At 53.4% G+C, this 26,399-nt stretch overlaps 9 protein-coding genes across 9 annotated transcripts; 7 read left to right on the forward strand and 2 right to left on the reverse strand.

The window, feature by feature from the left end:
* The first annotated feature begins 1,279 nt into the window (after positions 1-1,279).
* EV422DRAFT_538199 (uncharacterized protein) lies at positions 1,280-3,434 on the forward strand. The gene is made up of 3 exons (XM_053070958.1): positions 1,280-1,548; positions 1,642-1,893; positions 2,274-3,434. The coding sequence occupies exons 1-3, from the start codon at positions 1,450-1,452 to the stop codon at positions 3,192-3,194; spliced, it is 1,272 nt and encodes a 423-aa protein (XP_052923303.1). The 5' UTR covers positions 1,280-1,449; the 3' UTR covers positions 3,195-3,434.
* Positions 3,435-4,986: 1,552 nt separating this feature from the next.
* Positions 4,987-6,470, forward strand: EV422DRAFT_180647 (uncharacterized protein). Its single transcript, XM_053065147.1, has 3 exons — positions 4,987-5,029; positions 5,160-5,448; positions 5,733-6,470. Exons 2-3 carry the CDS (start codon positions 5,219-5,221, stop codon positions 6,358-6,360), a joined length of 858 nt encoding a protein of 285 aa, XP_052923304.1. The 5' UTR covers positions 4,987-5,029; positions 5,160-5,218; the 3' UTR covers positions 6,361-6,470.
* A 449-nt stretch (positions 6,471-6,919) lies between these two features.
* On the forward strand, positions 6,920-8,173 carry EV422DRAFT_180680 (uncharacterized protein). The gene has a single exon (XM_053065148.1). It carries the CDS (start codon positions 7,107-7,109, stop codon positions 7,953-7,955), a length of 849 nt encoding a protein of 282 aa, XP_052923305.1. The 5' UTR covers positions 6,920-7,106; the 3' UTR covers positions 7,956-8,173.
* Positions 8,174-9,866: 1,693 nt separating this feature from the next.
* EV422DRAFT_538211 (40S ribosomal protein S15) lies at positions 9,867-11,114 on the forward strand. The gene is made up of 4 exons (XM_053070959.1): positions 9,867-9,919; positions 10,386-10,499; positions 10,592-10,914; positions 10,993-11,114. Exons 1-4 carry the CDS (start codon positions 9,917-9,919, stop codon positions 11,009-11,011), a joined length of 459 nt encoding a protein of 152 aa, XP_052923306.1. The 5' UTR covers positions 9,867-9,916; the 3' UTR covers positions 11,012-11,114.
* Positions 11,115-11,808: 694 nt separating this feature from the next.
* On the forward strand, positions 11,809-12,523 carry EV422DRAFT_180809 (uncharacterized protein). Its single transcript, XM_053065149.1, has 2 exons — positions 11,809-12,270; positions 12,379-12,523. Exons 1-2 carry the CDS (start codon positions 11,992-11,994, stop codon positions 12,418-12,420), a joined length of 321 nt encoding a protein of 106 aa, XP_052923307.1. The 5' UTR covers positions 11,809-11,991; the 3' UTR covers positions 12,421-12,523.
* Positions 12,524-12,979: 456 nt separating this feature from the next.
* EV422DRAFT_538216 (40S ribosomal protein S24) lies at positions 12,980-14,369 on the reverse strand. The gene is made up of 5 exons (XM_053070960.1): positions 14,304-14,369; positions 13,714-13,869; positions 13,520-13,639; positions 13,301-13,412; positions 12,980-13,211 (listed from the first exon to the last, which is right to left on the reverse strand). The coding sequence occupies exons 1-4, from the start codon at positions 14,304-14,306 to the stop codon at positions 13,302-13,304; spliced, it is 390 nt and encodes a 129-aa protein (XP_052923308.1). The 5' UTR covers positions 14,307-14,369; the 3' UTR covers positions 12,980-13,211; position 13,301.
* Positions 14,370-14,599: 230 nt separating this feature from the next.
* Positions 14,600-16,607, reverse strand: EV422DRAFT_602318 (P-loop containing nucleoside triphosphate hydrolase protein; the record flags this gene model as incomplete). Its single annotated transcript, XM_053073717.1, has 5 exons — positions 14,600-15,479; positions 15,543-15,889; positions 15,964-16,107; positions 16,190-16,494; positions 16,561-16,607. The coding sequence occupies 5 exons, from the start codon at positions 16,605-16,607 to the stop codon at positions 15,054-15,056; spliced, it is 1,269 nt and encodes a 422-aa protein (XP_052923309.1). The 3' UTR covers positions 14,600-15,053.
* Positions 16,608-17,610: 1,003 nt separating this feature from the next.
* EV422DRAFT_181064 (uncharacterized protein) lies at positions 17,611-23,720 on the forward strand. The gene is made up of 10 exons (XM_053065150.1): positions 17,611-17,925; positions 17,998-18,365; positions 18,431-18,526; positions 18,595-19,016; positions 19,088-19,232; positions 19,292-20,404; positions 20,474-21,811; positions 21,876-22,288; positions 22,368-22,525; positions 22,593-23,720. The coding sequence occupies exons 1-10, from the start codon at positions 17,709-17,711 to the stop codon at positions 23,477-23,479; spliced, it is 5,157 nt and encodes a 1,718-aa protein (XP_052923310.1). The 5' UTR covers positions 17,611-17,708; the 3' UTR covers positions 23,480-23,720.
* Positions 23,721-25,166: 1,446 nt separating this feature from the next.
* Positions 25,167-26,342, forward strand: EV422DRAFT_538223 (ribosomal protein L14 domain-containing protein). Its single transcript, XM_053070961.1, has 5 exons — positions 25,167-25,249; positions 25,617-25,628; positions 25,696-25,896; positions 25,968-26,039; positions 26,106-26,342. Exons 1-5 carry the CDS (start codon positions 25,237-25,239, stop codon positions 26,228-26,230), a joined length of 423 nt encoding a protein of 140 aa, XP_052923311.1. The 5' UTR covers positions 25,167-25,236; the 3' UTR covers positions 26,231-26,342.
* The last annotated feature ends 57 nt before the right edge of the window (positions 26,343-26,399 follow it).

The following is a 26,399-nucleotide window of genomic DNA, read 5'->3' on the forward strand; positions in this document are numbered from 1 at the left end:
ATTGAATATATATGCTCTTGAAAACGGTATACATTCCGTTCCTCTCAAATGTCAATGGGACTGTTCTGAGACAGCGGTGGAAACTCGCTGCTAGCGGTTTGCACGATGATGAATATTCAAAGCTTATATCCGGCAATGACTTCTTGCGTTTCGATGCATCCGCAGAAGCCGATGCATCCAAATGAGGTTGTGGATTGTCCTTGTGATGTTCCAAATCGCACTTGCAAGAGACGGTATCCACGTCCTCCATACGAATGTCTCAGGAGACGGAGTAATGGATAAAGCTCCTGGCGCCTACAGGGATGATGGAGCCAAATCACTCCAGGTGGATTGCAGTCGGCTTGCCGTCTGCGCTCGCGCATTTCTGCTCTCGACGCCGCCAAAGGAGAAATATGACCATACTACCCGTTCACAATGCCACTACCAATTTTGGGTCGGGGCTGGAGGTACCTGGACGGAGGGATGATCTCTTGTGGAAGGGACGATATCTCTTCACGATCGTCCGCACTCCGCTTCATGACCGTAGCCTTGGCGTACTACCCGGCACAGGATGGGAGATTTCTCTTCGGAGCGGCGACATATCATTTGGACAGCTTGTGACTCGCAAATATTATACGCTTCCTTTCATGCGCACGATCGCGCATCTCAAACGTGCTAGTGTGCAAACCGTCATGCGGCAGAAACAGTGTCCACCAGGAGCTGCAAATCCCTCTTCCTGAGCTTGGATTCACTCTGAATAAGCGCTCGTGGAAGACTAGTACCCCGCAACATGGTCTCGCCGCACCCGTCAGCAACGCCATCGAGTGCATATGCAGCATCAAGATTAGATTTTAGGTCAAAAGGAGGAGGTGCTGAATCCACCCGTCTTGACGCTCTTGACGCGTCCCCATCCGACGCGTCTTCCAGTAGAAAGGACAAACACCTTTCGGCATTCGCATTTTTCGCATGACAGACGGCGATGCACATGGGGCGCCCAAGTCAGTACAGAGAACTATCCACAGTGTGGGTATACATTGCCCCATGTGTGACATGTATGCGAACCATAACCTGTGCCAAGATTCCTCTGCTTTGGCCGCGTTGTAGGACGTGGCGTTCGCATTGTCAAGGATCCAAATGGAGGCATCAACGGGTGAGGATACAGACGCAATCAAAGGACGATAGCAAGTCATGAGAGATGAAGCTATTGAAGATGGGGAGACTATGAAACGTGGATGTGGAGTTGGGAGTGGGAGAAGGAGGAGCAACGCCCAAGTCCGCCGGGCGAGGAACAACAATCAACACGTCCCAACGCGCAAGAAGCGCACCTTCACATGCGTCCGCCGTCCAGCCGCAAACTTCACACTAAACAGAGCGCCCATCTTGCAACCACCCCCCGAAGCCCTCCCTCATCCTCTTGCCATCCCCCTCACTCCCCACTGTTACTCGCTTCCCTAATTCCCTCCAACAAACATGCCCTGGTTGAAAGCACTCGCGGGGAACGACTTTGACTCCCTCAATGAGGTCGCCCAGGTCAACAGATACCCGGTCGTCATCAACAACGACCTCTTTGTAAGTTCAGAACTCCCAGAACACTCCCAGGAGGTGTGACCTTCCCCTTTCCCACTTCCACAACAACTCACTCCCACTCCTGTATTCCTTCAGGAAGGACTCCTCATCATCCGCATAAACAACTTTGACGAGTCTAAACTCCCTGAACCGCCTGCAACGCTGCCCTCGGAGACTTTCCTTGACGCCGCTAGTTATTTTGGAACAAGATCGAGGCAGTTTAGTTTTCAGGTTGAAGGGAGGTTCAAGAATAGCGTCAACGGGGATGACCTTTATTGGGATATCTCGTTTCCGTATCCTTTGACGGGGTTGCCTTTTTTTACTCCCATGGTCGTGAAATTCCTGCAGGTATGCGTGTGCGAGCAAAGTTAGGAGAATGCTTGAGGTTCGAGCGCTAGCGAGGAAAGAATGCCCGAGTTTCGGGAGCGAAGCGAGTGTTGTACTGCAACGAGCGAAGCGAGGTGCAGGGTTGGTTCGGTCTGGGAGACCGACAGGTCGATCAGAGTGAACGCGTTCTGGTTTGCAATGGGAGCACGAGCAATAGCGAGCGGAGCGAGCTCACATTGCGCCAAAGGCCCAATGCATTCCTAACCACGGCTCTTAGCGAGCCTCCGCCTCTTCGCAAATCGATGGTGGTGCCTCGATCTCGATGGGCGTTCGTTGATGGCGATTCATGCGCGGTCGACCCCACTTTCGAGTCTCACCAGGATTTTTCTTCTTGTCTTTAGTACCTGGACCCAGCGACGGAGATTGATTTCTATGCAAAGGAGCAATATGTGCGGTCATCAGTGTTGACCATGATGAATGCGATTTCAGCATGGAAACCGTTGAACCTGGACAAGGACGACCAGGATGCGATCGCGGAACCTATCGTGGCGCCGCCCCACTCACCCAAACCGTTGTCCAAAACGGCCGGTCCTGTAACCTCCTCGTCCTCTTCGTTGAAAGGAAAAGCGAAATCCGTGACAAAACTGACATCCAAACTGTCGATGCACTTCAAACAAAAGTCATCCGACAGTTCCAAAAGCGACAAAAGCAGCAAAGGTAGCGCCGATCTGAACCCCACCTCCCCCAAACAAGCCGACTCGGACGACGAAAACTTCGACACCCAATCCGTCGACTCGCTCAACAGCATCCCCGAACCCCCGGCCACAGTCACCCGCAACGGCTCCACCGAGCGCGTGCTGCAGCCTGATACCCTCCGCTCCGGCGTCCACGAAGACCTCGCGCTCATCATCTCCTCCCTCCGGCGCGCATCCCACGCCGCTGCCCTCACCCCCACATCCCCAACAGCGTCGACCGGATCCCTCCCCGCCGACGCCCCGCCGACGTCCCCAACCTCCCCCACCGGCAGCGCAACCAGCCTAAACCCAGCCGAACCCCCCCGCAGCGACGTCAACAAACGGCGCAAATTCTACCTCTCAAAAGAGAACCGCGAGCGCGTGACGTTCTCGCCCGAGTACGTGTACGCGTTTGAGAGCTTCAACCCGCATATGTGCTGGACGGATTTCACGGCCAAGATTCCCGGGTTCAATATTGATGTCAAGAAGTACTTTCCGATTAAGAGGATGGTGAGGGTGCGGATGTGCTCGAAGGATGGAAAGAAGACGTATTTGGCGATGCATTTTGAGCTGGTTGATGAGGAGTAGATGGATGGAAGGGGGAGGTGTCTGAATGACGAGATACTTATGGGCCGGACTATGGGGAGGACATATGAGCGGGCTGAGGATATCATGACTTGACGGCCCGGCAACTGTAACTTTGTTTAACATGCCCTCTCGTTTTTGGACCTTTTCACTGTTTACTTTACACCCGTTTTCCGCGTGCATCTTTTTCCTGTAAGTAATGGTTCATCCAAACACTATGAGATCTTTCTCTACGATTGATCGATGCGTCTGTTTCTGTGGGGTGTGGGTGTGGTGGGGACAAGTGCATGACTTTCCACGGCGGAGTTCAAATCGCACAGCCAAAACCTGCCCTCTCCACCACGTTTCCCATCAGCCATCCGCCACCCTAGCGTCGGACCCCTTGACTAAGTTAGCTCAAGACTTTTCGTTCCCTTTCTGAGAACAAGATGAAGAGTAGACTCTTTGTGAATATTGCAGTCGGAGATTGTATGATCCGACCCTAAGTTGCTTGAGACCATGCTTCGCCAACGTGAACACCAAGATTGCCGGGGTGCGACATAGAGTTAATAAATCTCGATCTCACACGGAAGGCGACGTCACTTATCGGTTACAAAATGGCATCACTAACCGATAAGTGACGTCGCTTTCCGTGTGATATCGAGAGAAGAATTGAGTTTCTGCCATTCTGATACACTTCGCAAGGGACTCGAATACCAATTGTAAATCGGCTAACACGCTTGCGTCCTCCGTCTGAAGGCAAAATGCGATTGCCTTATCCCAATCAGCGGCTGCAGGAGATTGAGGTCTGGCGCCTGTAAACCATTCGTGCACTCGGTCCAGCCCATTCTTGACTTGGAACAACGACAGTGCTTGCAATGCCGGAGAAGCGAGGCTGACGAGTACGCTGATCAGGGCAAATGGTCCATCATCCAGAGATGCCAGTGAACGGACTTGAGCCACATTGACGTCCATTAACCTCTGTACATCGAGCGGACCTTTCAGAGGTATGACGTTCGGGAGCACGTCGATTCTATCCTGCTCAAGCATCAGAACCCGCCATGACGCAGGACTACGATATTTTAGCATTATTTCGACTCAAATGGAGTTCTTTACTTACTGGAGGAACGGGTCTGGTCCTTGTTTCGCACGCTCGATGATGTAAATGATGCTTGTTCCAACACCTGACTCAACCTCATCTAAGCTCAAGTGCTCCTGCAACAGATGCTGCTGCTCTGCAAGTTCGTCGTCTGCACGGAATGAGACTGGTCCTTGTTTCACACACTCATCTTTCGTTTTGCCTGATTCGTCTGTGTGATAAGCCGGCGGTCGGTCCTTGTAGATTGCCGAGTACTAGTTGCAACACGATTTAATCATTAGCGCGGTAGTGCGGGTGGAAATATTCATTGACTGACTCACCTGGAGGCTTAAGATCCATCCTCGTCATTGCAAGAACCGACGCAGTTGGCGGTAAAATGTCGCTATATGAAGATGTTATACATTATTGTCAAGGAATTGTCATGTAGCCCTGGGTTTTCTCTGCCCACTCACAGTTTGCCCTGACGTTCTCATCCGGATGCCCGGCCGGAAGTCGTTGGACAATGTCCACAAACAAATCGTATATTATTGTATCACGGTTAATCCCGTTTACAGGCGGCGGGAGGGGAGGAGGGAACACTACTCCAACCCTTCCATGTTTGGTTTTTTGACCCATCAGAACCCATCAAATGGCCGCCTCTACGCCATTCAACGGGAACGCGTCGAAGCTCTGAATTTTGAAGGCGAGACTCATCGAGTCGCATGGAGGATCGCCACTCAGCAGCAACCGGCAGGCCACCGGCGCAAGTAACGGGACAAAGGTGCGGGCTGTGCGAACAGCTTGCTGGGCCGCCGCTCAATCGCATATTGGCGACTCCCGCTTTTGCTAGATGCGCTTCCTCCACTCTTGCTTCCCATTCGCCTTCCCCAACACGCACCTTCCGTCCACAGCCACCGTCTCTCCACTTAAGCCACCCTCAGAACCCGTTCCAATCACAAAAACAGCAGTAATGTCAACCACCGCTTCCTCCCGTCCAGTCGACATGCTCATCCTCGGCATGGGCTGGTCCGGCACCTACGTGGCGACCCTCCTCACCTCTCTCGACATTTCGTTTGAGGCTACTACGACAACGGGACGCGATGGGACGCTAAAATTTGAATATGACCCGGACTCAACTGACCCGACGCCGTTTGAACAGCTGCCGGATGCGAAGACTGTGCTTGTTACGTTTCCGTTGAGGTGAGGGTTCGGGCGAGGCCGAGCGGAGCGATGGCGAGATTGCTTGAGGACTGCGGCGTAGGCCGAGAAATGATTGAGGGTTCCGAGCGAAGCAAGGAAAACGCTTGAGGAGCGGGCCGGGAATGATTAAGGGTTCAGAGCAAAGCAAAGGAAGTCCTTGAGGAGTGGGCGGCAGGCGGAAGGCTGCTTTTTACACCCGAGCCCGACATGCTCGTCGCAAGTGGAGCGAGCAGCATGTCGTTTTATCCTTGATCAAACAGGTTGATGGGTTGATGATCATTTAGGGGGAAGCAGTCCGCTCTCAATCTGGCAGATCTGTATGAGCAGACCCATGCAAGTACCGCAGTGACGCAGCAATATATCCTGCTAGGCTCGACGAGGCCTTACAGCACGACCGCAGGCGACGCAGGCGACGTCTGGGTAGATCGCAACAGCAACCCGGACCTGACTATCGACGCCCCGCGGCAGGAGGCCGAGGCCGCTCTCCTTGCTCGTGGAGGCCGCGGCGGGCGTGGGAGTGGGTGCGTCCTAAACCTCGCGGGTCTATATGGCGGCACCCGGGACCCGCGCAACTGGGTCCCCCGCGTTGCCCCCGATCTCCCCGCCTTACGTGGAAAGGGCTCCCTGCATGTGATCCACGGGGAAGACGTGGCGCAAGCGGTGCTGGCAGTGTCTCGCGATTTTACGCCGGGAGAAAGGTGGTTGGTGACGGATACGAGGGTGTATTGCTGGTGGGATTTGGCCGCGGCGTGGGGTGACCGCGATGAAGCCCGTTGGGTGTTGCGGTTGATGGAGGAGGCGGGTGTACGGGGGCTGCCGAGGCCGGTTGAGATGCTTGGTCGCGCTGTCGATTCCACTGCTTTCTGGAGGAGGTTCGGAGTGGTCCCGCTCAGGCCGTCGCTGAAACCGTAAGGAAGTATCACTGGGCGTAGTTAAGGATGTGGCGTATGGGTCTGGTCGAACTGCCTTTTGAAGCACACATTCTTTTTGGCGAATTGAATTCTTCGCATGAACAAATCATTATGCCCTCCGCACCTCTAAACAATGGGCGTCGATAACTTACGACCTCGGAGCGACCAAAACTGTTCACCAAGTCAGACTCAGAGTTAACCGATCGCAACCTTGCGGCGTGCTACATCTTCGCGCATCGGCGCGCACCTCGGGCTGCGAACCCAGTCCCAAACACAAAGATGTCCACGTTGATGGCGAAGAGGATGCCAGAGAAAGAGTGTCCACCAGGACAAGCCTGGTCGGACAAACACGGTATCTCCGTCGGCTCCTCATCCTTAACGCACGCAGGGACGTCCACAGTCAACGTGCACACACACCCAGCAGGACAAGGTCCAGGAACAAACACGTCCGGGGAGCAGAAGCAACGAGTACGGGTCCTCGCTTGCCGGCCCGCAGCTATATCGCGTGCCGAGTCGAAGTCCCACAACATTCGATCTATTTCGCATCTAACGGTACCCTAACTGCATCTAACGGTTGTAACCAGCGTGTGGGAAACGCGTTCATGCTCACGTGATCTGAGCGGGTCGCCTGCGGGTCCTGTCAAATCGCGGCGAATGAGGGCGGCGGGTTCACAAACTTAAACGGCGTGCCGCTGGATCTGGGAGCCGCTGGGCCGCTGGTGCCGCCGGTCATATATATATCAATATATGGAGCTTGGCGAGATCCCTTCCCTGCTTTGCAGCCAAGGCAAGAACGGAGGAGCCCCACCGCCCATGGACCCCACACTCTCTCTCGAGGTCATATGCGACATCGCAGCTTACTTGCAGCAACCCGACCTCATCAAGCTCGCCCGCGCATGTAGAAAATGGCACGACGCGCTCATCAAGCGAGCATATCGCAACGTGGTGCTTAATTCGACCCGATCCCGTCAGCACAAAAACATTAAAGCATTCCACCGAACACTTCGTGCCCATCCAGACCGAGCCCAGTGGGTGGAACGCTTGGAACTGCACGCCTTGTGGGATTGGAACCGTAACGGCATCTTCGTGACTTCTCCGTTGTGCAAGGTTTTGAACCTGTGCTTGTCGGCGAAAGAGATAGACTTCTCCTTGACGGTGGACGACTTTGTCAACACCTTCGCTCTCAAGAATCACACTCTTCGCCTTGGGGCGTCCCGCGTTTTCGAAGAAGGGACACAGCACTACCGGGAGCAAGTCCTCCGCGCCGTTCTGCCAGAACTCCCAAAACACCATCCCGAGATAACCGAACTGAGACTCGCGAATATGGGCCTAAGCTTCGGCGACGTGAGCGACAAAGCTACCCACTTTCCGAACGTGACGGACCTCTGGCTGGCCAATGCGACGTTGAACCTGACCGCCCTCTGGCTGACCAATGGGACGTTGTCCATGAGCGGAGCGGGGCGAGGCTACTATCACGCCTTCCCAAATTTGAAGCAAGTGATGGAGAGCGACAAGAGAGACAATGGAAACACCAATGAGCCGCCGAAAACCTTCCGAGTGTACGGAATCGACCAATGGATATCTATTCATGAATGAATTCGCGCGCACCTCGGAGTAACGGATTAAAGTAGCGTCGACTGCATCCAAGATCAGTAGGGAGAGTGGGCGATCGGCTCCCACAATTCACGTCCGAAACGCATTCCTAACAACTGCTCAGGAGGAACGCATCTACCGAGTCCGTACAGACCGAACAGCATCTCTCACGAAATGCTCATAGACTAGATAGATGCGAACAATGCAGCGGACTTAGCATATGTAGAGACACCGCTTCATTGCGGGAAGAAATCGTTGAAGGGTCGACTATGGGCAAAGACGAAATGGCAGTGCTACTCGGCGTATAGTATAGTTTGGCCGTATTCTGGGCGCCAAAACACTAGCGGCGTTTGGCTCCCACAGATGCAGATAGCCCTTTTCGCAACGCCCTAGACTAATCTGAACTACAGTAGTCATCTTATCTATCTCCACTATTCAATTCATCTACCTCCCCTTTCGTTCGTCAGAGCTCCGAGATACCACGGGAGGTAATCTGCTTCATTGGCCAACGCGGCGCAAAGAGGAAGAGAAATTTGGAGAAGCCTAACATCGTCGCACACTGATGTTGACCAGAAGGAATGGCCGCAGGAAAGACATACGAAGGAGTTTTTTTTGTTTGATTTTGCCTCCTGTCCTTCGGTGTGTGACATAGAATGACGCTATTCTTGTCGTAATACCAAGTTCTCTACGTATCCTCCATGTTTTGGCAGAAGAGCGACAGGAGTCTCTGTTCCTGCAGGAGAGCGACAGGGGAGTAGCAAGGGTACCGATCTCGTGAGTGTTGAATGGACCGCTTTTCCGCAGGAGAGCGACAGGGATGGATATTCTATCTCCTGCAGGAGAGGGCAAGGAGGACAAGCTACCCTTTCCCGAATACTTTTCGGACGATAACGCGTCGGAGAAACTGACGGCAAGGGCTTATGTCAGCGCGACGCGTATTCGAACGCGACGCTCAGCTTCACTGGAATGGCGTTGGGAAAACTTGCGGGGATTGCAACCGCTTCCCGCTGCTGCTGAACAGGCTGCTGTGTATTGAATTTCAGACCTGCGCAGGTACATATGCAGTATAATTGTCCGGTGAAGCGTTATGGAAACATGTTCGGGATAGAACTCGTGAGGCTAATTTTCCTAGGGGATCCTGATGGGTTATCAAGTCAGGTTCTTGCGCAAGTCCGAAGGTATATTTACGGTGCCGGAGTCTAAAGCTTGATGGACAGGATGCTCATTTTTCTATAGCGTGGTGTTCGTTTCCTAGCACTACATATTGCCGGATGAATCGCATAATATCGGACGAGTAGAGTCTGTTGATATGAAACTTCATTATTGCGGCACTATGCATAACACGCACATTATATCCATCATCCCCTTCTCAAGCTGAAGTCGAAGCTCCGCTTCTCTCTCAAGCTGAACAAGCTGAAGATGATTCCCCCCTCCCCTCCCCCCCGAGAAAAAGAAGCAGGCCCGAAACAACTGTCAACATAGGATCGAAATCAACGATTAGCTCATTATCTTCGCATCCGGGAAGTGATTTCCGCCTCTCAGTTCAAGAAGATCACCAGAGGACGGGCATCCTTGCGAAGGGGTTACGGGACGCTAAAGGCGATAGACCTGGGGTGGTTCCGGGAGACCAAACATACGTACGGTGTCCCGCAAACACCTCAGGTCTAGCACTCTTCGGGACGATCTTGTGCATTGACCTCTCACCACCGCATACGGGTTGTCATTTATGTTCAGCAACGGCCCCACGACAGTCCCCGACACATCCAATATGAAGAGACTCCATCCCAAGTTGCAAAGTTGCAAACGCGTCCCCGTCGCGTTCATGCTCACGTAGCGATTAGTCTCGTTGGGCAGTCACGTGACTCTCGATTAGTCTCGCTGGGGGACGCCGGTGGTCCCTCACATTGGGAACAGCCTCGCGTTCCCCGGCTTTCTCACCCTTTCCGTCGAACAGTATAGCAAAGATGGTACGTATTCGGACGACGACACAATACACCCGCCAGGCGCAGAGGGAACGTATGCTCGACACGGGACGAAACGAACGACATGCTGCGATCGGAACGGATGGATGGATGGATGGATGGATGGATGGTGCGAGCGGTGGATTGATGGACGAAGTGGGTTGGAATGGAAGCAGACGATTTTCCGGCACAGCACGTAACGGCGACGAGGGGGATTTAGGGAGCATCGGCGAGACTCGGCAGACAGTGCTAAGAGCGTCTTGGAAGCACTATCACCACAATTCGAAGTTGCGATTTTATTCCACATTCCGACCGGGGCTAGGAATAGAGAAGTGTGGCATACGAAGCGGATCGGTCATAGAGGGAACTAGACGTTGAGGCGGTGGCGACGGAAGCGGACTTGTGGACTCCGAGGAACGTGGGAATGCATGGACGAGATTCTGATCCGAGTTACCCTCTTTGTGCCAATTAGGCCGACGAATTTGACCAGGAGTCTGCTGCGGACATCAAGAAGAAGAGGACTTTCCGCAAGTTCACCTTCAGGGGCGTTGACCTCGACCAGCTTCTCGACCTCTCCAGCGAGCAGGTACGTTACGAATTGCCAATTTCAGAAAGTTTCGGGATGGCAGGGGAGATTTCGCAGAAGCTGAAGTGCTAATGTTCTATCGTTTCGCATAGCTTATGGACATCGTCCATGCCCGTGCTCGCAGAAGGTTCCAGCGCGGTCTTAAGCGCAAGCCTATGGGCTTGATCAAGAAGCTCCGCAAGGCCAAGAAGGAAGCCCCCGCCGGCGAGAAGCCCGACGTTGTCAAGACCCACCTCCGTGACATGATCATTGTCCCCGAGATGATTGGCTCCGTCGTTGGTGTCTACAACGGAAAGACCTTCAACCAGGTTGAGATCAAGCCCGAGATGATTGGACACTACCTCGGCGAGTTCTCTATCTCATACAAGCCCGTCAAGCACGGTCGTCCTGGTATTGGTGCTACCCACAGTTCTCGGTATGTATTTTTTTATTCCAGATGCCACTTCTAATACTTGATACTCATCTCGTTCCCTTCCTTCTTTCTTTCAACCAGTTTCGTTCCCCTCAAGTAAAAACTGGGAAAACGGACGAGCGACTTGCCCTTATTGTATATGTTACTTTTTGTGCGGTAGTAATCAACAAACACACACGAATCCATCATCTCCAATTTTGCCCACGAGGGGCGATCTAGGTAATCTGCCCACGAGGGACGCTCTGGGTAATCTGCAGCCGCGCTGGATATACAGATCATTTGTCTTTGGAGCCCGGAAGGGATATGGCGGATGGTATTGACCTTGCATTCGGAGGGAAAGCGGTTATTGAAGCAAGCGACGGCACGGACAGCTTTGGAAGGGACACTTGAGCTTTGACCAAAATGATGGACATCTTGGAAAACGTGTCGTTTTCTGTGTCATCCGGGGGGTAACCATTCTATCACTGCTAGCGGGCCCTCTTGCCCGACGCGGATGGAAGCTCCGTCGTCCTTCTAGAGTGTCGCCCTCCGTGTATCCCTAACCCCCATTCTGCATGCATCGTTCCGTAAAGGTGTTACCGGACAGAATTGGGGATAGGTAGGCCCGGCATGAATTTTCCCATCTGGGGGTGCAAGCTTCAGACTTCAACGTAAGGCCTCATCAGAGTGGTCGAGCAGGGGGATGGCTAGAAGTGGGTAACTCGTGCTAAATGTGAGTAACTCGGGTTAGGGTCAGACTAGTTAGACAGTTACCGGGCGGAGCGTGGTAGTAAGGCCGACTCACCGAAGGCAAAGGGGTTAGGTTTGTTAATCAAATGGTTCACTTTGGCTGTAAAAAGTCTTATTCTTGAGGTGGGCTTACCACATTTAGCACGAGTTACCCATTCCGGTCCAGCAGTGAGTACTACTTACGTCATGTCCAGTCCACTTCCAATCCGCGTCGCTCAAGTATAAAAACCCAGCAAACGTCAAAACGACGCACTCCAACTCCACCCAACGCAGAGCCAATCTAGTCTCACCTTACATACACATTCGTCCCCATAGAACCCACCACCACCCCACACTCCATCCACCCTTACCATGTCCCGCCTTCTCCTCCGCCCCGTTACAATCCCCCTCCGCCATCTCTCCACCACGCGCCCCCTGCTCGCCGCCGTAACGCCCACCCCACCCAAACCGACCCCCCCACCCCCCGCCGACAAACCACAAGACGAGTCCTGGATCTACAGCAAGGAGAAGGACCCGATGGCGAACATGTCTGAGGAGGAGAAGGATGAGATTCGGCGGGATGTGAGGAGGGAGAGTGCGAGGGCTTTCAGTGTGGGGTATGCGATTTTGGGTGGAGGGGTTTTGGCTGTGGTAGGTTTTTCTGAGCGCGGGTTTGTAGGGAGGGTGTGGGATGGTGTGCCGTATGAGGGCAGGAGGAGTATTTACTTACAATTCCGTTTTGTTTCCTTTCAACTACAGGGCGCGGCAACGTGGTTCAGCCTCGCCGACAAGAGACGCTAGACGTATGCATCGCGAACCATACGGCGCAATTGCACCCAAAACCCACATTCATCACCATCGGCGAAGAACAAAAGGGTGGATCTCACAAAGCGGTCCCCTACAACTTCCGTGATGGAGTATTTCGGATGAGAACGAATCTTAACCGTAGCGTCCCTTCGGTCGCTTTCCCCACCATGTAAATAGCTGAGGCGATTTGAAGGATTTATCAGATGTACATGTCTCTTGACGCACCATTGTGGGCGAACTTGAATGGTTTTCGGGCTGTGATCGCCTTTGCAAGAGGGAGGGACGGAGAGTGATCCTGGATTGTCCACCGGGACACGTAGATGTGGAAGAAGCGGCAGCAATTCCGGCACCCCCAATCCCCATGCCAATCTGGCAAGCATCCTTGGCTACACGCGACCACGACAACGATGTCGAATGCGGTTGACTCCCTTTCCAGGCTTTCCCAAAACGACCACGACCGACAGTCCGCTGCATCCCAATCACGACCAGCAGTCCCTCCCCTCCCCATCCCCACTCCACACCAAATGCCACAATCCCCGCATCGCCTCACACAGCAATGTGTCAAATAATAATTTGATGGAAAGAAACTGTGTACAAGGAAAAAAGGGCGACCATCCCGTTTGTTGAATTGATGCGTCGTGCGCTCACGATGGAAAGAAGAGCAGATGCCGAGACCGAGGTCCTCCATCCATCGAAACCACCACCACCACCCCACACCGAGCGTTCTTTCCGGAGCCCTCCCACCGTGACATGACAGGTATTGAAGTTGAGGACCAAGTGAATAGCTGTGAAGGAGAGGGAAGTGAGTAAGGAAAGACAAGTGACCTCTAGGGGAAATCAGAGGTCAAGAAGTGGGTTGGATATCGAGACGTACCTTACTTGGAGGCCGCAACCTTGGCCTTCTTGGTTCCACGGAACTTCTTTGCCCTGTTCTTGCGCTCCTTCCTTTGCTTGCGAGCAGTCTTCTGCGTCTCGGCAAGACCGTCCTACAATGACCCCACCAAAAACCGTCAGCAGCCAATCTCGTCTGCAAATCCCCACTCTCGCCCCGTCTATCGTGCCGCTGGCCATTCCGAAAGCGGGTGGTACATACCCGCGCAAGCCTGTGCTTGGGCTCGAACTTCTTGGCGGCGTCCAAGGAGTTGTAGATGAGGGCGAAACCAGTCGACTTGCCTCCACCGAACTGGGTGCGGAAACCGAAGACGAAGATGCTCTACAAGAGAAATAATCATCATAGTCAACACCCCCAATCCTCGAGTTATGCAATTCCATTTCCAAAATGCTAACCTCCTGCTCAGCCTTGTACAGCTTGGCAAGCTTCTCGCGAAGCTCCTTCTTGCTGACGTTAGCGCGGCCCGGGTGGAGGACGTCCACGAGCATCTGCTTACGCTGCAGGAGCGGGTTCGTCAAGAACTTGCGGGTACGGATCGTGACGCTGTCGGCCTGCAATTTGGTGGGAAATGGGAGTCAGCGAATTTGTCCTGCATGGGTTGCGCTCTGCCCAAGCCCAGTACGGCTGTTGCTGCTGCTCCGCTGGGGTGTCCCTCAGGCCTGCCCTAGTTATCCAAGCCGAAGGTACCGCCATGCCGATAAACCGTCCTCCCAGTGTGGACGAAATGCCGATTCCATTCCCCAAACACAGCCCACCAAAACGAGCCGTAGCGCAGTGTCGTCCCTCTGCCGGTCCCCTTCGTCCCTCCCCTTCGTCGTTTGTCATCGAGCATGGTCATCCCCCCCTCCTTCTCACATTCCCACACCCTCCCTCCCTTCAATCCATCCATCCATCCACCCCATCCATCCGTCCCCTCTGCCGTCGTCCCATCCATAACCCCTCACTCCTCGACGCTGTTCTCGGTGTACCGTCGTTTTGTTCGTACCATCTTGTCTATAGATGCTGATTATGCCGCGGTTTTGCGAGAGGGCTTTCTAAGACGTTATGCCGGGCGTATTGTGGTGATGGAGGCCGGGCAGCGCGCGCGGTTCACCACTAAGCCACATGCGTTATTGTGAGTCACCCCATGTTATGTGGCTGTTAGGAACAGCGACGAGCAGTGCCTAGACTGGGTCAAGCGGTGCGGGAACTCGCCCTCTTCCCTTGTTTCCGCTCTTCGCCGGAGAAGAAACGGCCCCACTCATACACTACACAATATGCAACACATGGATGAGAGATATAGACGGTCGTAACTTCGTATGTAAAGTGTACACAAAAAATGAGAGACCATCTCCATCCCTCCCCTACGCAAAACAGCTCTGCCACAGCTGTTCCATGCAAGGCAAACTTTACATCTCTTCAGACTATAGAGGTTCAGCGCTCCACTCGTTCTGCGTCCGCCACGTCATCGTGGGAAGCAAAGTTCCTCTCCTTGTCACATGAAGCGTGCGGTACAGAACAGCCAACAGAAGAACCCTTTGCTCTTCACTAACCTCTCTCTGCCTTTGATGCCCACTCTTTCTTCCCGATTCATTCCATTCATGTTTTTAACGTGTGGCGCGTTCAATGTAACAACGCGCAGAGCACACACGGGTTTTGTTTCCTCAGCTGTTTTGTTGCTTCTCTTGTTCTACGTCCATTCCACCAACCTGCTCCTCGTCATGCAATGCCCTACCACTACGCCCACACCCCTCAATCAAGGCGCCACGTACAGCGACTTGTCAATGACGGGCGGTATGGGTGCAATCTCCGTTCCAAGCTCCTGTTCAATTCGGTACAAGTTGAATCGATCCTCGTAAGTGATCAGGTTGATAGCGAGCCCGAGGTGTCCGAACCGTCCCGAACGACCGATACGGTGCAAGTACGTCTCAGCTGTCTTTGGGAAGTCAAAGTTGATGACGACGTTCACGGCCTGGATGTCGATACCGCGAGTGAGCAGGTCGGAGCAGACCAGGTGACGGGTCTTACCGTTGCGGAAGTCGTGGAAGACTCGGTTACGGTGGGATTGCAGCATTTTGGCGTGGATGTAGAAGCAGGAGTAGCCGAGTTCGGTGATCTTCTTGGCTAGTAGCTCGACTCGGCTGGTCGAGTTGCAGAAGATGATGGATTGATTGATTTGTAGCTGTTTTGCAGGGTGTGAGTATCAAACGATGCAACTCTTAGACATCAACATATTCGGATGTACCTTGGAGAAGAGGGTGTTGAGACAGTGGACCTTCTGTCGCTCCTCAACATACGCATAGTACTGCGTAACACCCCGGAGGGTCAGGTCGTCCATAAGATTGATCTCGTACGGCTTGTTCAAGAACTTGTCCTTGAAGGCCTTGACGATCATTGGGAATGTTGCGGAATAGAGGAGGATCTGACGGCCAGGTTTGCAGAAGCCGATAAGTTGCTCGATGATGGGCTGGAATTCCGGGGACAAAAGCTTGTCGGCTTCGTCCATGATAAAAAGGGTACAGTCGCTCAGGTCTGCGACACCTTTGCTCGCGAGGTCGAGAACACGTCCTGGCGTCGCGACAAGGATGTGGACTGGAGAATAAATGAGGAATGCTGGATCAGTATCATTCATGCACAACGGCGACATGCATATGTGGGACACGAACCTTGCTGGCCCAGACGTAGAATGTCATCTTTGAGAGTTGTGCCTCCGGTTGTCACCATGACCTGGACACCAAGGTGCTTGCCGAGAGTGCGACACACTTGTGATGTTTGCAGAGCCAACTCTCTGGTGGGGGTGAGGACAAGGGCTGTTTCAAGAATAGGGTTGGTCATCGGATGTCAACGCGTGCTGCAACAAGCACCAAACGCAATAGCGAACCAGTCTCTTACCTTGGATGCGATTCTTGGAAACATTGATCTTCTCGAGCATAGGGATGGTAAAAGCAGCGGTTTTCCCCGTGCCGTTCTTCGCTCTGGCAAGAATGTCTCGTCCAGCGAGAGCAATTGGAATCGACTCTTCTTGGATGGGAGATGGCTTTTCAAAACCGGCCTCGAAGATTCCCATCAACAACTCTCGCTTGAGGAAGTAGTCCTCAAAGTCGTTTCCTTTGGTGGCGGTGACATCTTCCGTTTGCGGCCGGGTGTCCTTGGGAGGTGCCTTCAGGTTCTTTTTCCACTCGTTGTTGTTGTTTGAGCTGGGAGTGAAGCATTTAGACACAGACTCAAATCCCTACTCCTAGCAACCGCTGCTCATGTAGTACCTAATATGCGTATTTTGCAATTGCATGGCAAGTCCATTAGCAGACATTGTGATGATGATGGATGCGATTTGAGGTCGGGTGACGGAGAGATATTTGCCTCGTGCGAGATGTTAAGGGACAAGAGGAGGAAGATTGACTTGTAGCTGCGTCAATCGTCTTCTACAGAAAGCGATGTGACTTCGTTTCCAAAAGTGTAGGATGCAGCGATGTTGGTGACAACTGCCGGGGTGGGACACGCGAGGTTGGGTATCCGTTTTTTCGAAGACAAACGACTACGAGTATAGGTGTGCGCGACGTAAGGCGCTCTCCTTTACCAAAAACTTAGCCAGTCTAATATGACCAGACAGATAGGGTGAGGTTGGCGACTGAGGTATTCTTGACGCGGGTGATATATATTTACACCAGGTTCAATTGGAACGGAATTTACAAGCCCACTGAGATTCGCGGCGAGTCGGAAGTGATCGCCGGATACTGGAACGTGTGGTTGCTGCTGTGTATTGACGTGGCTTCAGCGCCAGACTCGAGGCAGTATGGTAGAGTAGGTGTTTGTGGATGCCCACGGCGCGAGTGATCTGCACGTAAGATGTGTTGGTGAGCGAGATGCCGGCTTGCGTTTGTTGAGGATAGGGTTGCTAATAGTGAGCAATCTAAAGACCGGATGGTGAACGTTCGTAAAGAGTTAGCGACGGTGAGTTGTGGTGGGCGGAGCGAGCGTTTGACCACGGCAGTATTGTTGTTGTTTTGTTGTTGTGCGTGGGGAACCAATCTGGCGAAGAAAAGAAAGGGTGTTGGTTGGGGCACCTTGCCTGCGAGAGGCGGTTTCTCGCTACATAGGAGACGTATAAGAGCCAAGCCACCAGGCACTCACAGCTGGGTGGAAGCCACGTGATATGCATTTGATTCAACTCGGTTTAAAAAACCCTCGTATGTCTTTTCCTCCCTCCCTGATGTGAAAGAACTTTGGGTGGCTGTGCACTCCATTCATTTAGCAGTTGCGTCGCGCCGCCATCATAAGGCGACTCATTGTCCGAAGCTCGTCAGAAAGCTCAGCAGAAACAGCTCCTCAGAATTAAGCAACCCCACACGTACTGCACAGATCGGAAAAAACGGGCCGGCACGCACTATTCGGTATCCTCTAGTTGCCCGCAATGCCCAGGAAGGCCGCAGTGGTAAAGAACCGTATTGAGTCCAGCTCGACCGTCGAGTCGGACGCTACGCATGAACCTTCACTGGACGCTCAGGTGGACAATGGACACGAAGAGATTACACCGACTGGCCCCAGGCGGTCTGTGAGAGCTCGCGTGAGTAAGAGCTTATCGTCAGGCGCCTCACTCGGGAGCCCGGCTCCAAAACCAGCAGTTAAAGGTGTGTGTGTAAAGCTGCTTCTGGCGATCGGTACCCGCTTGAAAACCTCAATGGAGTGTTTTGTAGCTGCAGTTCCGAAGAAGGTTACAAACGCAGAAAACGGAGGCTCCTCTCTATCACTCTCTGGAAGCGATTCAGGCCTCTCCGAAGTGGAAGTTTCCGAAGACGATATTGTAGACTCGAGTGACGATGAGGTCGCAAAGCCAACATCCAAGTCTCGCAACACCAAAAGCAATGCAGCCACCCGTGCAAACACGCCAAAGCCTAAGAAACCTAGAGTGTCCAAAAAGAAAACAACGGCCGTTCCACCCGAGGGCTCGCTTTTCGACATTGTCTCGAATCATGAGGATGCCATTGAGGCGCAGATATCAGATTGGATCGCTGACTACAACGAGAATAAAGTAACGGCAATGGTTGAATTGATCAATTTCTTGATCGAGGTAAGTGTGATGAAGGTTCGCTTTAGCTACTGTTGAGCGATTGCTAAATACGTGTCCGTTTGCAGTCATGTGGATGCTCTGGACGCGTAGATGCATCGGTTTTCGAGGACCAGGATAGCATTACCGAGCGGCTTACGGAGTTGCAGGAGCAAATCGAGGCTGTGAGTTATTGTGAGCGAGCGGCTTTCAGGCGTATGCTGTCTCTCACTCAACGTGAATCACTTCACAGCAACCACATTCCGAATATCCGATTGTGGCGAAAGGACGTGGACGGGGAGGGAACAAGTTCCGCAAGCATTTTGGCGACTTCTGGTCCAAATGGATAAGCCGGCTGAAGCACAACTTTTTGTTTGGAGACGATGGATGGTGCTTCGAGACGGTCGTCGTATGGCTAGTTGCCATGAGCTCGTCGGTGTTCAGACCATTCCGACACACGGCGACTGCCACCGCCTTAGTGTTACTGACGGGCTTGTGCGACATCGGGAAGCAGATACTGGACGAGTTGACGGTAGCGAAAAGACAGTTGGCTGCGGAGACAAAGACCGCGAAATCGAGGGTTACCCCGAAGCAACAGCAATTGGATGGCAGGGTGCAGACGCTGCACGACAAGAAAGTGAAGGTGGAGACCTTCATGGACGATCTTTTCGACAGGTGCGAGGGAGCTGTCAAGAACGGAAGTTTGAAAATCACTCAAGTTCACATTCATATCCTTCGTCCTGTAGTGTGTTTGTGCACAGATATAGGGACAGCGAAGCGATTATTCGGATGGAATGCATCCGAGAACTTGGCTCCTGGATATTGCACTTGCCAGAAACGTATCTGAGCCCTCAGTACCTCCGTTATCTTGGCTGGATGTTGTCAGACAAGGTGGGTAAAATAGTGGCATATGGTGGAAATGGCAATGCCTGACCAAGAGACGGCTGTAGAATGGGCAAGTACGCCTCGAGGCGCTGAGCTCCCTATCCCGACTCTACGCAGTGGAATCCATGGTCTCGGGTCTCCGCGAGTTCACCGAACGCTTCAAGCCCAGAATCATGCAAATGGCCATCCGCGAAGCCGATCTACAAGTGCGCTCTCAAGCGGTGCATTGCGTCACGTTCATCTCCCAGTCCGGATTCTTGGAAGACGACGACACCCGTTCCCTGATGCCCTTGATATTCGACGAAGATGCCAAGATCCGCGTTGGATTGTCAAAGCTGGTTCAAGAGATTTACACTGAGGAGTACTTGCAGGCCAAGAAAGATGAGCTGCGGACTCTGGGGGACAATGCCGTGCCTATCGGCGCGCAGGACAAATGGGTCGAGATCAAAGCGCTTTGCAGCATGTTTGTCGAGTTTGGGGAGATGCTGGCGGAAAATGAGAAGGAAGTCCAAAAACAGCAATCGCCGGGTGCCGCTTCAGCAACGCAGACCCAGTCACAGAGCTTAGTTTATGCCACGGAATCCCAGCAGCTAATGAGCCAGGAGGGCGACGACGATGACTTGACTGAGGAGGAATTGGAAGAGCGAGCCCAGCGGCTAGCAGACCTGAAAGGGTTCCTTCAATGGGTCTGCAAGGACGACACCGGCAGCGCCGCTGGACCCGACGCTATCGGGTATAAGAAAGTGGAAGCGGCCGTTGCGGCTCTGTGGAACCATATTGACGTGGTGCAGGATTGGCAGGGGATGTGCGAATACCTTTCTCACGATCTCACCAAAGGCACTGGCGATACGCAATCACAGAACTTGGATTCAACGCAACACCCATTGCAGCTCACCGATAACGAGGAGACGTGTCTCGTGTACCTCATCAACGCCGTCATTTCGCGATTCCTCCAAATCCATGCCGACGAAGCCGCTACCGGGACGAAGAAGAAGGCAGCCGGGGACAAAGAGGACTCGAGGAGTGAAGTCAGCCGCGGGTTAATCAAGCATTTGCCCAATATGATAAACAAGTATGGGTTTGATTACACGAGTGGCGGGCAGAAGCGGGCTGCTGAGATTGCGATCCTGGTGCGACATGTGGATGTGGGATTGTACCTTGAGATGCGGATGCTAAAGGTATGTTGACCCGCAAGTCGGCTGGCTTGGTTAGGCGGAGTGGCTGACACGTGCGTTTTGGTTCTGTAGGCGTACGACAGCATGTTTGATAGCGTCAAGAAGTTGTTCATGAAGCAGTTCAGCAGGGAAGTCCTGACCGAATGCGCGCAGACCCTCCGACATCTTTCCGGTGAAGGTAGCGGGGATGGACTGGACACGAACGGCAGCAGCGTCCTGCAAAACGGAACCGATGACGCGGCTGCCGCTAGCGTCCGCAACTCTGCTACACAGAAGGTCGAAGAGCTGGCAGAAGACGTCATCAACAACCAACTCGCCGAGGCCCTCCGGACCCTTGAAACCGCCATGAGCGACCAGGTCGAGGTCGGCATGGACACTCTCTACTCCCTCCGCAACTCCCTCCGCCGCGCTTCCCAGCTCTCGAAAGTGATGGGGCTAGGCGGCATGACGAAGTTGTTTGAAGCCAAGAACGATTCGGAATGGCGGGGTCTGTTTGACTTGCTGCATGCTGTGCTCAACGTCTGCCTGGCTGCTGCGACCAAGCAGCCGATGGTGGATAAGACCGCGGAGGATGGGGAGAATCTTAACCTGGTTTTGGACGATATCCTTGAAACCGCTCTCAATGTCATGTGCTACGATGTTGGGTGGGAGTTGCGGGAGGCGTTCAGCAAAGCTGTCGCTGCCACGGATGAGGATGGAGACCAGGAGGAAACGGATAAAGCTATTCCACCCGTCGAGCCCGGCCTGGCAAAGGATCTCCTCTGCGGCCACGAAGAGAAAAGCAGCAAACTCCTCCCGCTCGCGGAAGCCATCGTCGCCGGCAGTGAGGAAATGATCAACTTCAGCATCGGCGTCCGCTTAACCGCGTTCCAGGTCCTCACCTACATGTACCGCATGGTGAACGGCGACGCCGCGTTTGCCTTCCCGCAGATCCGTAAACTACCCCCGGACGACGTTCAAGCCGCTTCGGTCGCGTTGATTGGCGGTGTTGCGGATGCGTTGTGCAGGGATGCGCGTGCTTTGTACCTCAACGACGTGAACGCAAAGGAGGCAGGGTTTCCGGTCCTCAACGAGGTGCAGAAGGAAACCGCCCGTTTTGAAATGTCCCGATTCGCCGCTGCGTTGTCGGAGCTGCTGTTGATGGGCTCGTATGACCCGCAGCATGCAGTGGTGCTCTGCAAGTACTATGGCCTGGAAGATTCGGACGCGCAGTTGGCGGCCATGCAGCCGTTTGGGACGCTTTGGAATGGGGTGACTGATGTGTGCTTGAAGCATTTGTTGGTGGATCAGATGGCAGATGCTGTGGGGGAGGTTTTGGAGAAGGGGGAGGAGTCGAAGCAGGGGAGGTTGAAGAAGTTTAGGGCGACTGTTAGGGGTATGGCTGATGTTGTTTTCGACGGGCTTGTTCAGGTACGTTTTTGCTTCGTTCAAGAAGTGGTTGAACAGTGTGCTGATCCAATCTCTCGCCGCATAGGCGACGGATCTCTACCTCCGCTCGATCGTCGCTACACCCGACAACGCCCTCACCCTCGCCAAAGTCCTCATCACGCACCTCAAAACCTGGCTCTCCACCGTCAAAAGCACCGCCGATCTCAAAACCACCCATGGCATCGTAGTCGAGACCCTCCTGGGCCTTCTCAAACGCGGCGGCGACGAAATGATTCTCCGCGTGCAGGAATGGGGTGTTGTCCATGAAGGCGTCGAAAGGGACGACATGGACTTTGTGAGGCCAAGGGATGTTAGGGCAGAGTTGGGAAAGGTTAATGAGGCGTGGAAGGTTTGGGGCGCCATTGGGGGGGCTGTGCAGCAGATTGTGCTCGAGTTGGGGATGTTGAAGCGGCCGAAGGCGGATAAGGATGAGGAGACTATTGATAATGTTGAGGATGTGTAAGTTGATCTTTTCCGTTTCCATTTGTTTCCCTCTTCTGTGTCGGTTACTAATGAGCATGGTTTTGAACTTTCACAGCGTCGGTCATATCTCGTCCAGCCTCCTGGAGAAAGGGTTCAAACCTGTTGAGACGGATAAGGAATGGGCTGGGTACTGGACGTTTGTGAAGGCCTTGGAAAAAGGTGACTCCACTGTGCGCCGGCGAGGTCGCAAAGCCAAGGTTGTTGCGAGTAGAGGTGAGTTCTCGTTTGCAAAGGCCTTTGGCGCCGAGTGGAAGGCTGATTTTCGCCTGGTCCGCTATAGACAACTCCCCAGCGCGAAAGGCAAAAGGCAAACGTGGCCGACCCGCCGCGAAGAAGAAAACTGTCAAGCAAGCTGCGCAGGACGATGAAGACACCGAAACAGGCACACGCCCAAATAAGAAGGCCAAACGTGGCCGACCCTCCGCCAAGAAACTGACCAAACAAAAAGACAATGAAGAAGACGACGAAGACGACGCGGGTACACCGGCAAGAGCTCCACAACGTCGTTCTGCACGGGCCTCTGTGAGTGCCAAGAAGAACTACAGGGAAGCGGAGGACGAGGAAGCGGAGGAGGAAGAAGTGCTCGAGGCCTCCGGGTCCGAGCCTGCAGATGGAGGCGGCGCGTTGGCGGGAGGGTTGGATGTAACGTTGGACACATCGGATATTTTCAAAGGGATGCCGAACGCCATGTCAACGCCTTTGTCGACGTATAAGCATCGACACAATCCCAACTCTGCCCGGTCGGTCGGAAGCCGTCTCTCGTCGGTACACGTTCAGGATGATATCGACGATGAGGAGGAGGAGGATGATGAGCCGACGCCGAAAGCCAAGCCTGTGAAGACTGGAAAGGCCGCCGGACCGAAAGCGAAAAAACCTCCACCCCCACCACCATCCGATGACGACATCTCAGACGAAGATTCCGCAGACCCCACCACCGACGGGAAGCAGACCGAGAACCGCGCATTCCGTCCAGTCGCTGCAGCACGCGTACCCGCCAAACGGACACGCAGCGACACGCAAACACCTCCACCGCGGAACCGTCGCGGCGCGGCAGGCGTGGATACGGGAAGTTCAGGCGATAAGGAGAACACGAATGGGGACGAGTCGGAAACCGGGTTCGTTAGCTCGCCGGAGATCAGGGGGCCCAAGAAGAGGATCCGCATTTGAAACTTGCAAGCGAGGATGGGGTTCCATATTGTGTATCGTATGGTGGCTTTACGCTACCCTTGCTGCTTTTGTGAATATTGTGTTTTGAACACAGTATGGTATCCTTTTTTCTTCGCTGGTTTTGGCCTCGTTGGGGCTTTGCTCTACGTACCACTTTGTATCATATCATTTTTCGAGTTTGCTCTGGCAAACTCAATCCAATAGACTGCTTTTCCGTTTGCCTTTCAATGGGGGTCATCCAGAACGCGCTCGGAACGTCAGAGGACTCAGAACTTAGAAGCTAGAAACATTGTGCTTTGGCAAATCGCAAGTTTCTGACGCCATCGCCATAGGATGCAAGTGGAAGCATTATGCGGAGTCGACAACTCCTTCGAGAACGACGAATATTCTCGTACTCGCTTTCCTATGACACGGGGAATATACATAACAACACATTTTGTGCTGTCCTCTACTGACATCCGAGGCATTATGACTGTCTGACGCCTCTTGTTCGGTGTCCAGCGGTGCCTTAAGCTGTTAGTAGGGACCCTTTCCAGCGTGAACCTACCACTTCTAACGCTGACACTTTCTACTAGTCCGACGATGTCCGACGATGCCACAGACACTGCACTTGGAGGGGACCCTTCTTGGTTTCTTAGCTACGGGTTCCCCTCCGAAGGGTCTTTGCAAGTAAGCAGTTGAGAGCGGCGGAGCAAGCGGTGCAACCGTTGGACCGGTAGCGATGCTCGTTAGCCCCATGGTGTACATCTCACTCATACTTACAGGCGATCCGTGCACGGGGCTACCACCAAGCAGAACGTTTTGTCGGTACATCTGAACAGAAGGAGTACAAACGGAAGGTGAGAAAGGAAAGACCAAAAAAAACTAAACATACTGGTCTGGTGCTCAGAAGGGGGTTCTGCGTGGGAAGGCAATGTTCGTGACATGCACTTACAATTCTTGTAACGTCTTCACCGGAGCGTAATTCTTATGCAGGCAGATCACCGCCGCTAGGGGGCTGCCAGGGAGTGTCTCATCACATCGGTTCACATTCCAGGAAAGGAACGTCCCTTCCTTACTCCCGCATCTGCCCAGTAGTTGTTCGGTGGGCTCGCTTGCGTTTCCTGAACAGCGTACAAATGCGATGCCTTCTCCCGTCGGACACCGGGATCGTAGCCGCCCACCCATCTCCTAGAGGTTGCGTTCCAAGTGTGAGGTGGAGGTAGAGAATTCGAAGTCATGTGCCACCTCCAGTCCTTTGCTGCCGAGTAGTATATCAGGCCACTTCGTTCCTTCTAGACGTCGATGTATGAGGGCTGAATGTTCCTCCAGATAATTGCCCATGGACTTGGTCGCCTCGAAACGCCAGAGGCTGAACGGCATACAAAGAGTAACACAGCTCATCGATGAGCAAAACCACCCACCGTCTTTGAGCATGGAGAACACCGAAGTCCTTGCCGAGCAAGTTCTGCATTCCAGATGTCCCGTGTTAGATGTCGAATAACCGTGTCTAACCCAAGCATAAAATGAGGGCAGCAACAGGCGCGCTGGTGTTACGTTACAATCGGTCTCAGGCTTGCTTGTTGTTGAGTGAAGGGTTTGTTCGCTTTTTACCAATGTTTATCGGTCTCTTCTGGATGTAAAACCACTGTGTTCTAACCCTAACAATCGAATTGGCAAAACGCGGACGCCTCTAATCCGTCGCTTGTTGCGGTTCTCCTTCCTGTCCTGCAACCTTTCCATACCAAAGTCATTTTGGTCGAAACAGCAAAGCCAAAATGTCTAAGCGAGGTCAGTAAGCCGCACCACGACGACGACACACAGGACTGCAGGGACGACGTACGAGCCATCAGAGTGGATGGATGGATGGATGGTTCGGGTGGCTGGATGGATGGATTTTTGGTGGATGGACAAGTGAGACCGACATGTCGACACTTCAATTCGGAGGAACTATGTCGAGACGACTATGACTGTGCATACGAAGGACGACGACGGGGGTTGCGTTGCGGAGAAGGAGACTGGCGCCATGGTGGAGGGTCTAGCAACACTCTGCGGCGGAATGAATGTCGGAGCGGACCTCAACGACTTTCTCCGAAGTGCAACTGCTAACCAGAACTATCGCACTCCTTTTTCCTTTATCGCTACTTGGAATGAACAGGACGTTCGGGAGGTGAGGACGACTGTGCAGTTTTTTTTTCGTGATGGGAATGAATTCGATTCTAAATGGGTGTATATAGCTTCCGGTAACAAGTTCAGGATGACCCTTGGTCTCCCTGTCGGAGCAGTCATGAACTGCGCCGACAACAGTGGAGCCAAGAACCTGTACATCATTTCCGTCAAGGGAATCAAGGGACGTCTCAACCGTCTTCCCGCCGCCGGTGTCGGAGACATGGTTTTGGCCACCGTGAAGAAGGGAAAGCCTGACTTGAGGAAGAAGGGTACGCAGACGTGGAACTAGTTGGGCGGTTGGGAACGTAGGATGTGGAAGGCTAACATTTTGGAATTGTAGTTATGCCCGCCGTCGTCATCCGTCAAAGGAAGCCCTGGCGCCGTCGTGACGGTATCTACCTTTACTTCGAGGGTATGTATTTCAGTTTTCACCGCGGCATGGATATGGATGCGAGGCTAACGACGATCATTCCCACAGACAACGCTGGTGTCATTGTCAACCCCAAGGGAGAGATGAAGGGATCCGCCATCACCGGTCCCGTCGGAAAGGAGTGCGCTGACTTGTGGCCCAAGATCGCCTCCAGCTCCGGTACCGTCGTATAGAGGCCCTGGGGTTACACGCATGTATCATAGGAGTAATATACGCTCATGGGCAAAAGTTTTGAAATGGCGGATGCAGTTTGGGGTTGGACCTGGGCTTGAGCTCGTTGGAGGAACGCAGAATGTAGGAGGGGGACCGCTGAAGCAGTGCAATGTGGACGTTGTGGGAACT

This window comes from Fimicolochytrium jonesii, assembly GCF_025526975.1.
Source record: "Fimicolochytrium jonesii strain JEL569 chromosome Unknown EV422scaffold_22, whole genome shotgun sequence".
In the NCBI taxonomy this organism is placed as follows: domain Eukaryota; kingdom Fungi; phylum Chytridiomycota; class Chytridiomycetes; order Spizellomycetales; family Powellomycetaceae; genus Fimicolochytrium; species Fimicolochytrium jonesii.

What these genes read in the sequence shown, in the direction of transcription:
- EV422DRAFT_538199 (XM_053070958.1), top strand. Translation starts at nt 1,450, where the DNA reads ATGCCCTGGTTGAAAGCACTCGCGGGGAACGACTTTGACTCCCTCAAT. An exon ending in TCATCAACAACGACCTCTTT is followed by an intron (nt 1,549 to 1,641) that starts GTAAGTTCAGAA and finishes GTATTCCTTCAG; the next exon opens with GAAGGACTCCTCATCATCCG. An exon ending in TGGTCGTGAAATTCCTGCAG is followed by an intron (nt 1,894 to 2,273) that starts GTATGCGTGTGC and finishes TCTTGTCTTTAG; the next exon opens with TACCTGGACCCAGCGACGGA.
- EV422DRAFT_180647 (XM_053065147.1), top strand. Translation starts at nt 5,219, where the DNA reads ATGTCAACCACCGCTTCCTCCCGTCCAGTCGACATGCTCATCCTCGGC. An exon ending in CTTGTTACGTTTCCGTTGAG is followed by an intron (nt 5,449 to 5,732) that starts GTGAGGGTTCGG and finishes ATGATCATTTAG; the next exon opens with GGGGAAGCAGTCCGCTCTCA.
- EV422DRAFT_180680 (XM_053065148.1), top strand. Translation starts at nt 7,107, where the DNA reads ATGGAGCTTGGCGAGATCCCTTCCCTGCTTTGCAGCCAAGGCAAGAAC.
- EV422DRAFT_538211 (XM_053070959.1), top strand. An exon ending in TCGACCTCTCCAGCGAGCAG is followed by an intron (nt 10,500 to 10,591) that starts GTACGTTACGAA and finishes CGTTTCGCATAG; the next exon opens with CTTATGGACATCGTCCATGC.
- EV422DRAFT_180809 (XM_053065149.1), top strand. Translation starts at nt 11,992, where the DNA reads ATGTCCCGCCTTCTCCTCCGCCCCGTTACAATCCCCCTCCGCCATCTC. An exon ending in GTGGAGGGGTTTTGGCTGTG is followed by an intron (nt 12,271 to 12,378) that starts GTAGGTTTTTCT and finishes TTTCAACTACAG; the next exon opens with GGCGCGGCAACGTGGTTCAG.
- EV422DRAFT_538216 (XM_053070960.1), bottom strand. An exon ending in TGTACAAGGCTGAGCAGGAG is followed by an intron (nt 13,640 to 13,713) that starts GTTAGCATTTTG and finishes TTTCTCTTGTAG; the next exon opens with AGCATCTTCGTCTTCGGTTT. An exon ending in CCAAGCACAGGCTTGCGCGG is followed by an intron (nt 13,413 to 13,519) that starts GTATGTACCACC and finishes GGGTCATTGTAG; the next exon opens with GACGGTCTTGCCGAGACGCA.
- EV422DRAFT_181064 (XM_053065150.1), top strand. Translation starts at nt 17,709, where the DNA reads ATGCCCAGGAAGGCCGCAGTGGTAAAGAACCGTATTGAGTCCAGCTCG. An exon ending in ATGGACGATCTTTTCGACAG is followed by an intron (nt 19,017 to 19,087) that starts GTGCGAGGGAGC and finishes TTCGTCCTGTAG; the next exon opens with TGTGTTTGTGCACAGATATA. An exon ending in ATTGATAATGTTGAGGATGT is followed by an intron (nt 22,289 to 22,367) that starts GTAAGTTGATCT and finishes GAACTTTCACAG; the next exon opens with CGTCGGTCATATCTCGTCCA.
- EV422DRAFT_538223 (XM_053070961.1), top strand. An exon ending in GCCTGACTTGAGGAAGAAGG is followed by an intron (nt 25,897 to 25,967) that starts GTACGCAGACGT and finishes TTGGAATTGTAG; the next exon opens with TTATGCCCGCCGTCGTCATC. An exon ending in TATCTACCTTTACTTCGAGG is followed by an intron (nt 26,040 to 26,105) that starts GTATGTATTTCA and finishes TCATTCCCACAG; the next exon opens with ACAACGCTGGTGTCATTGTC.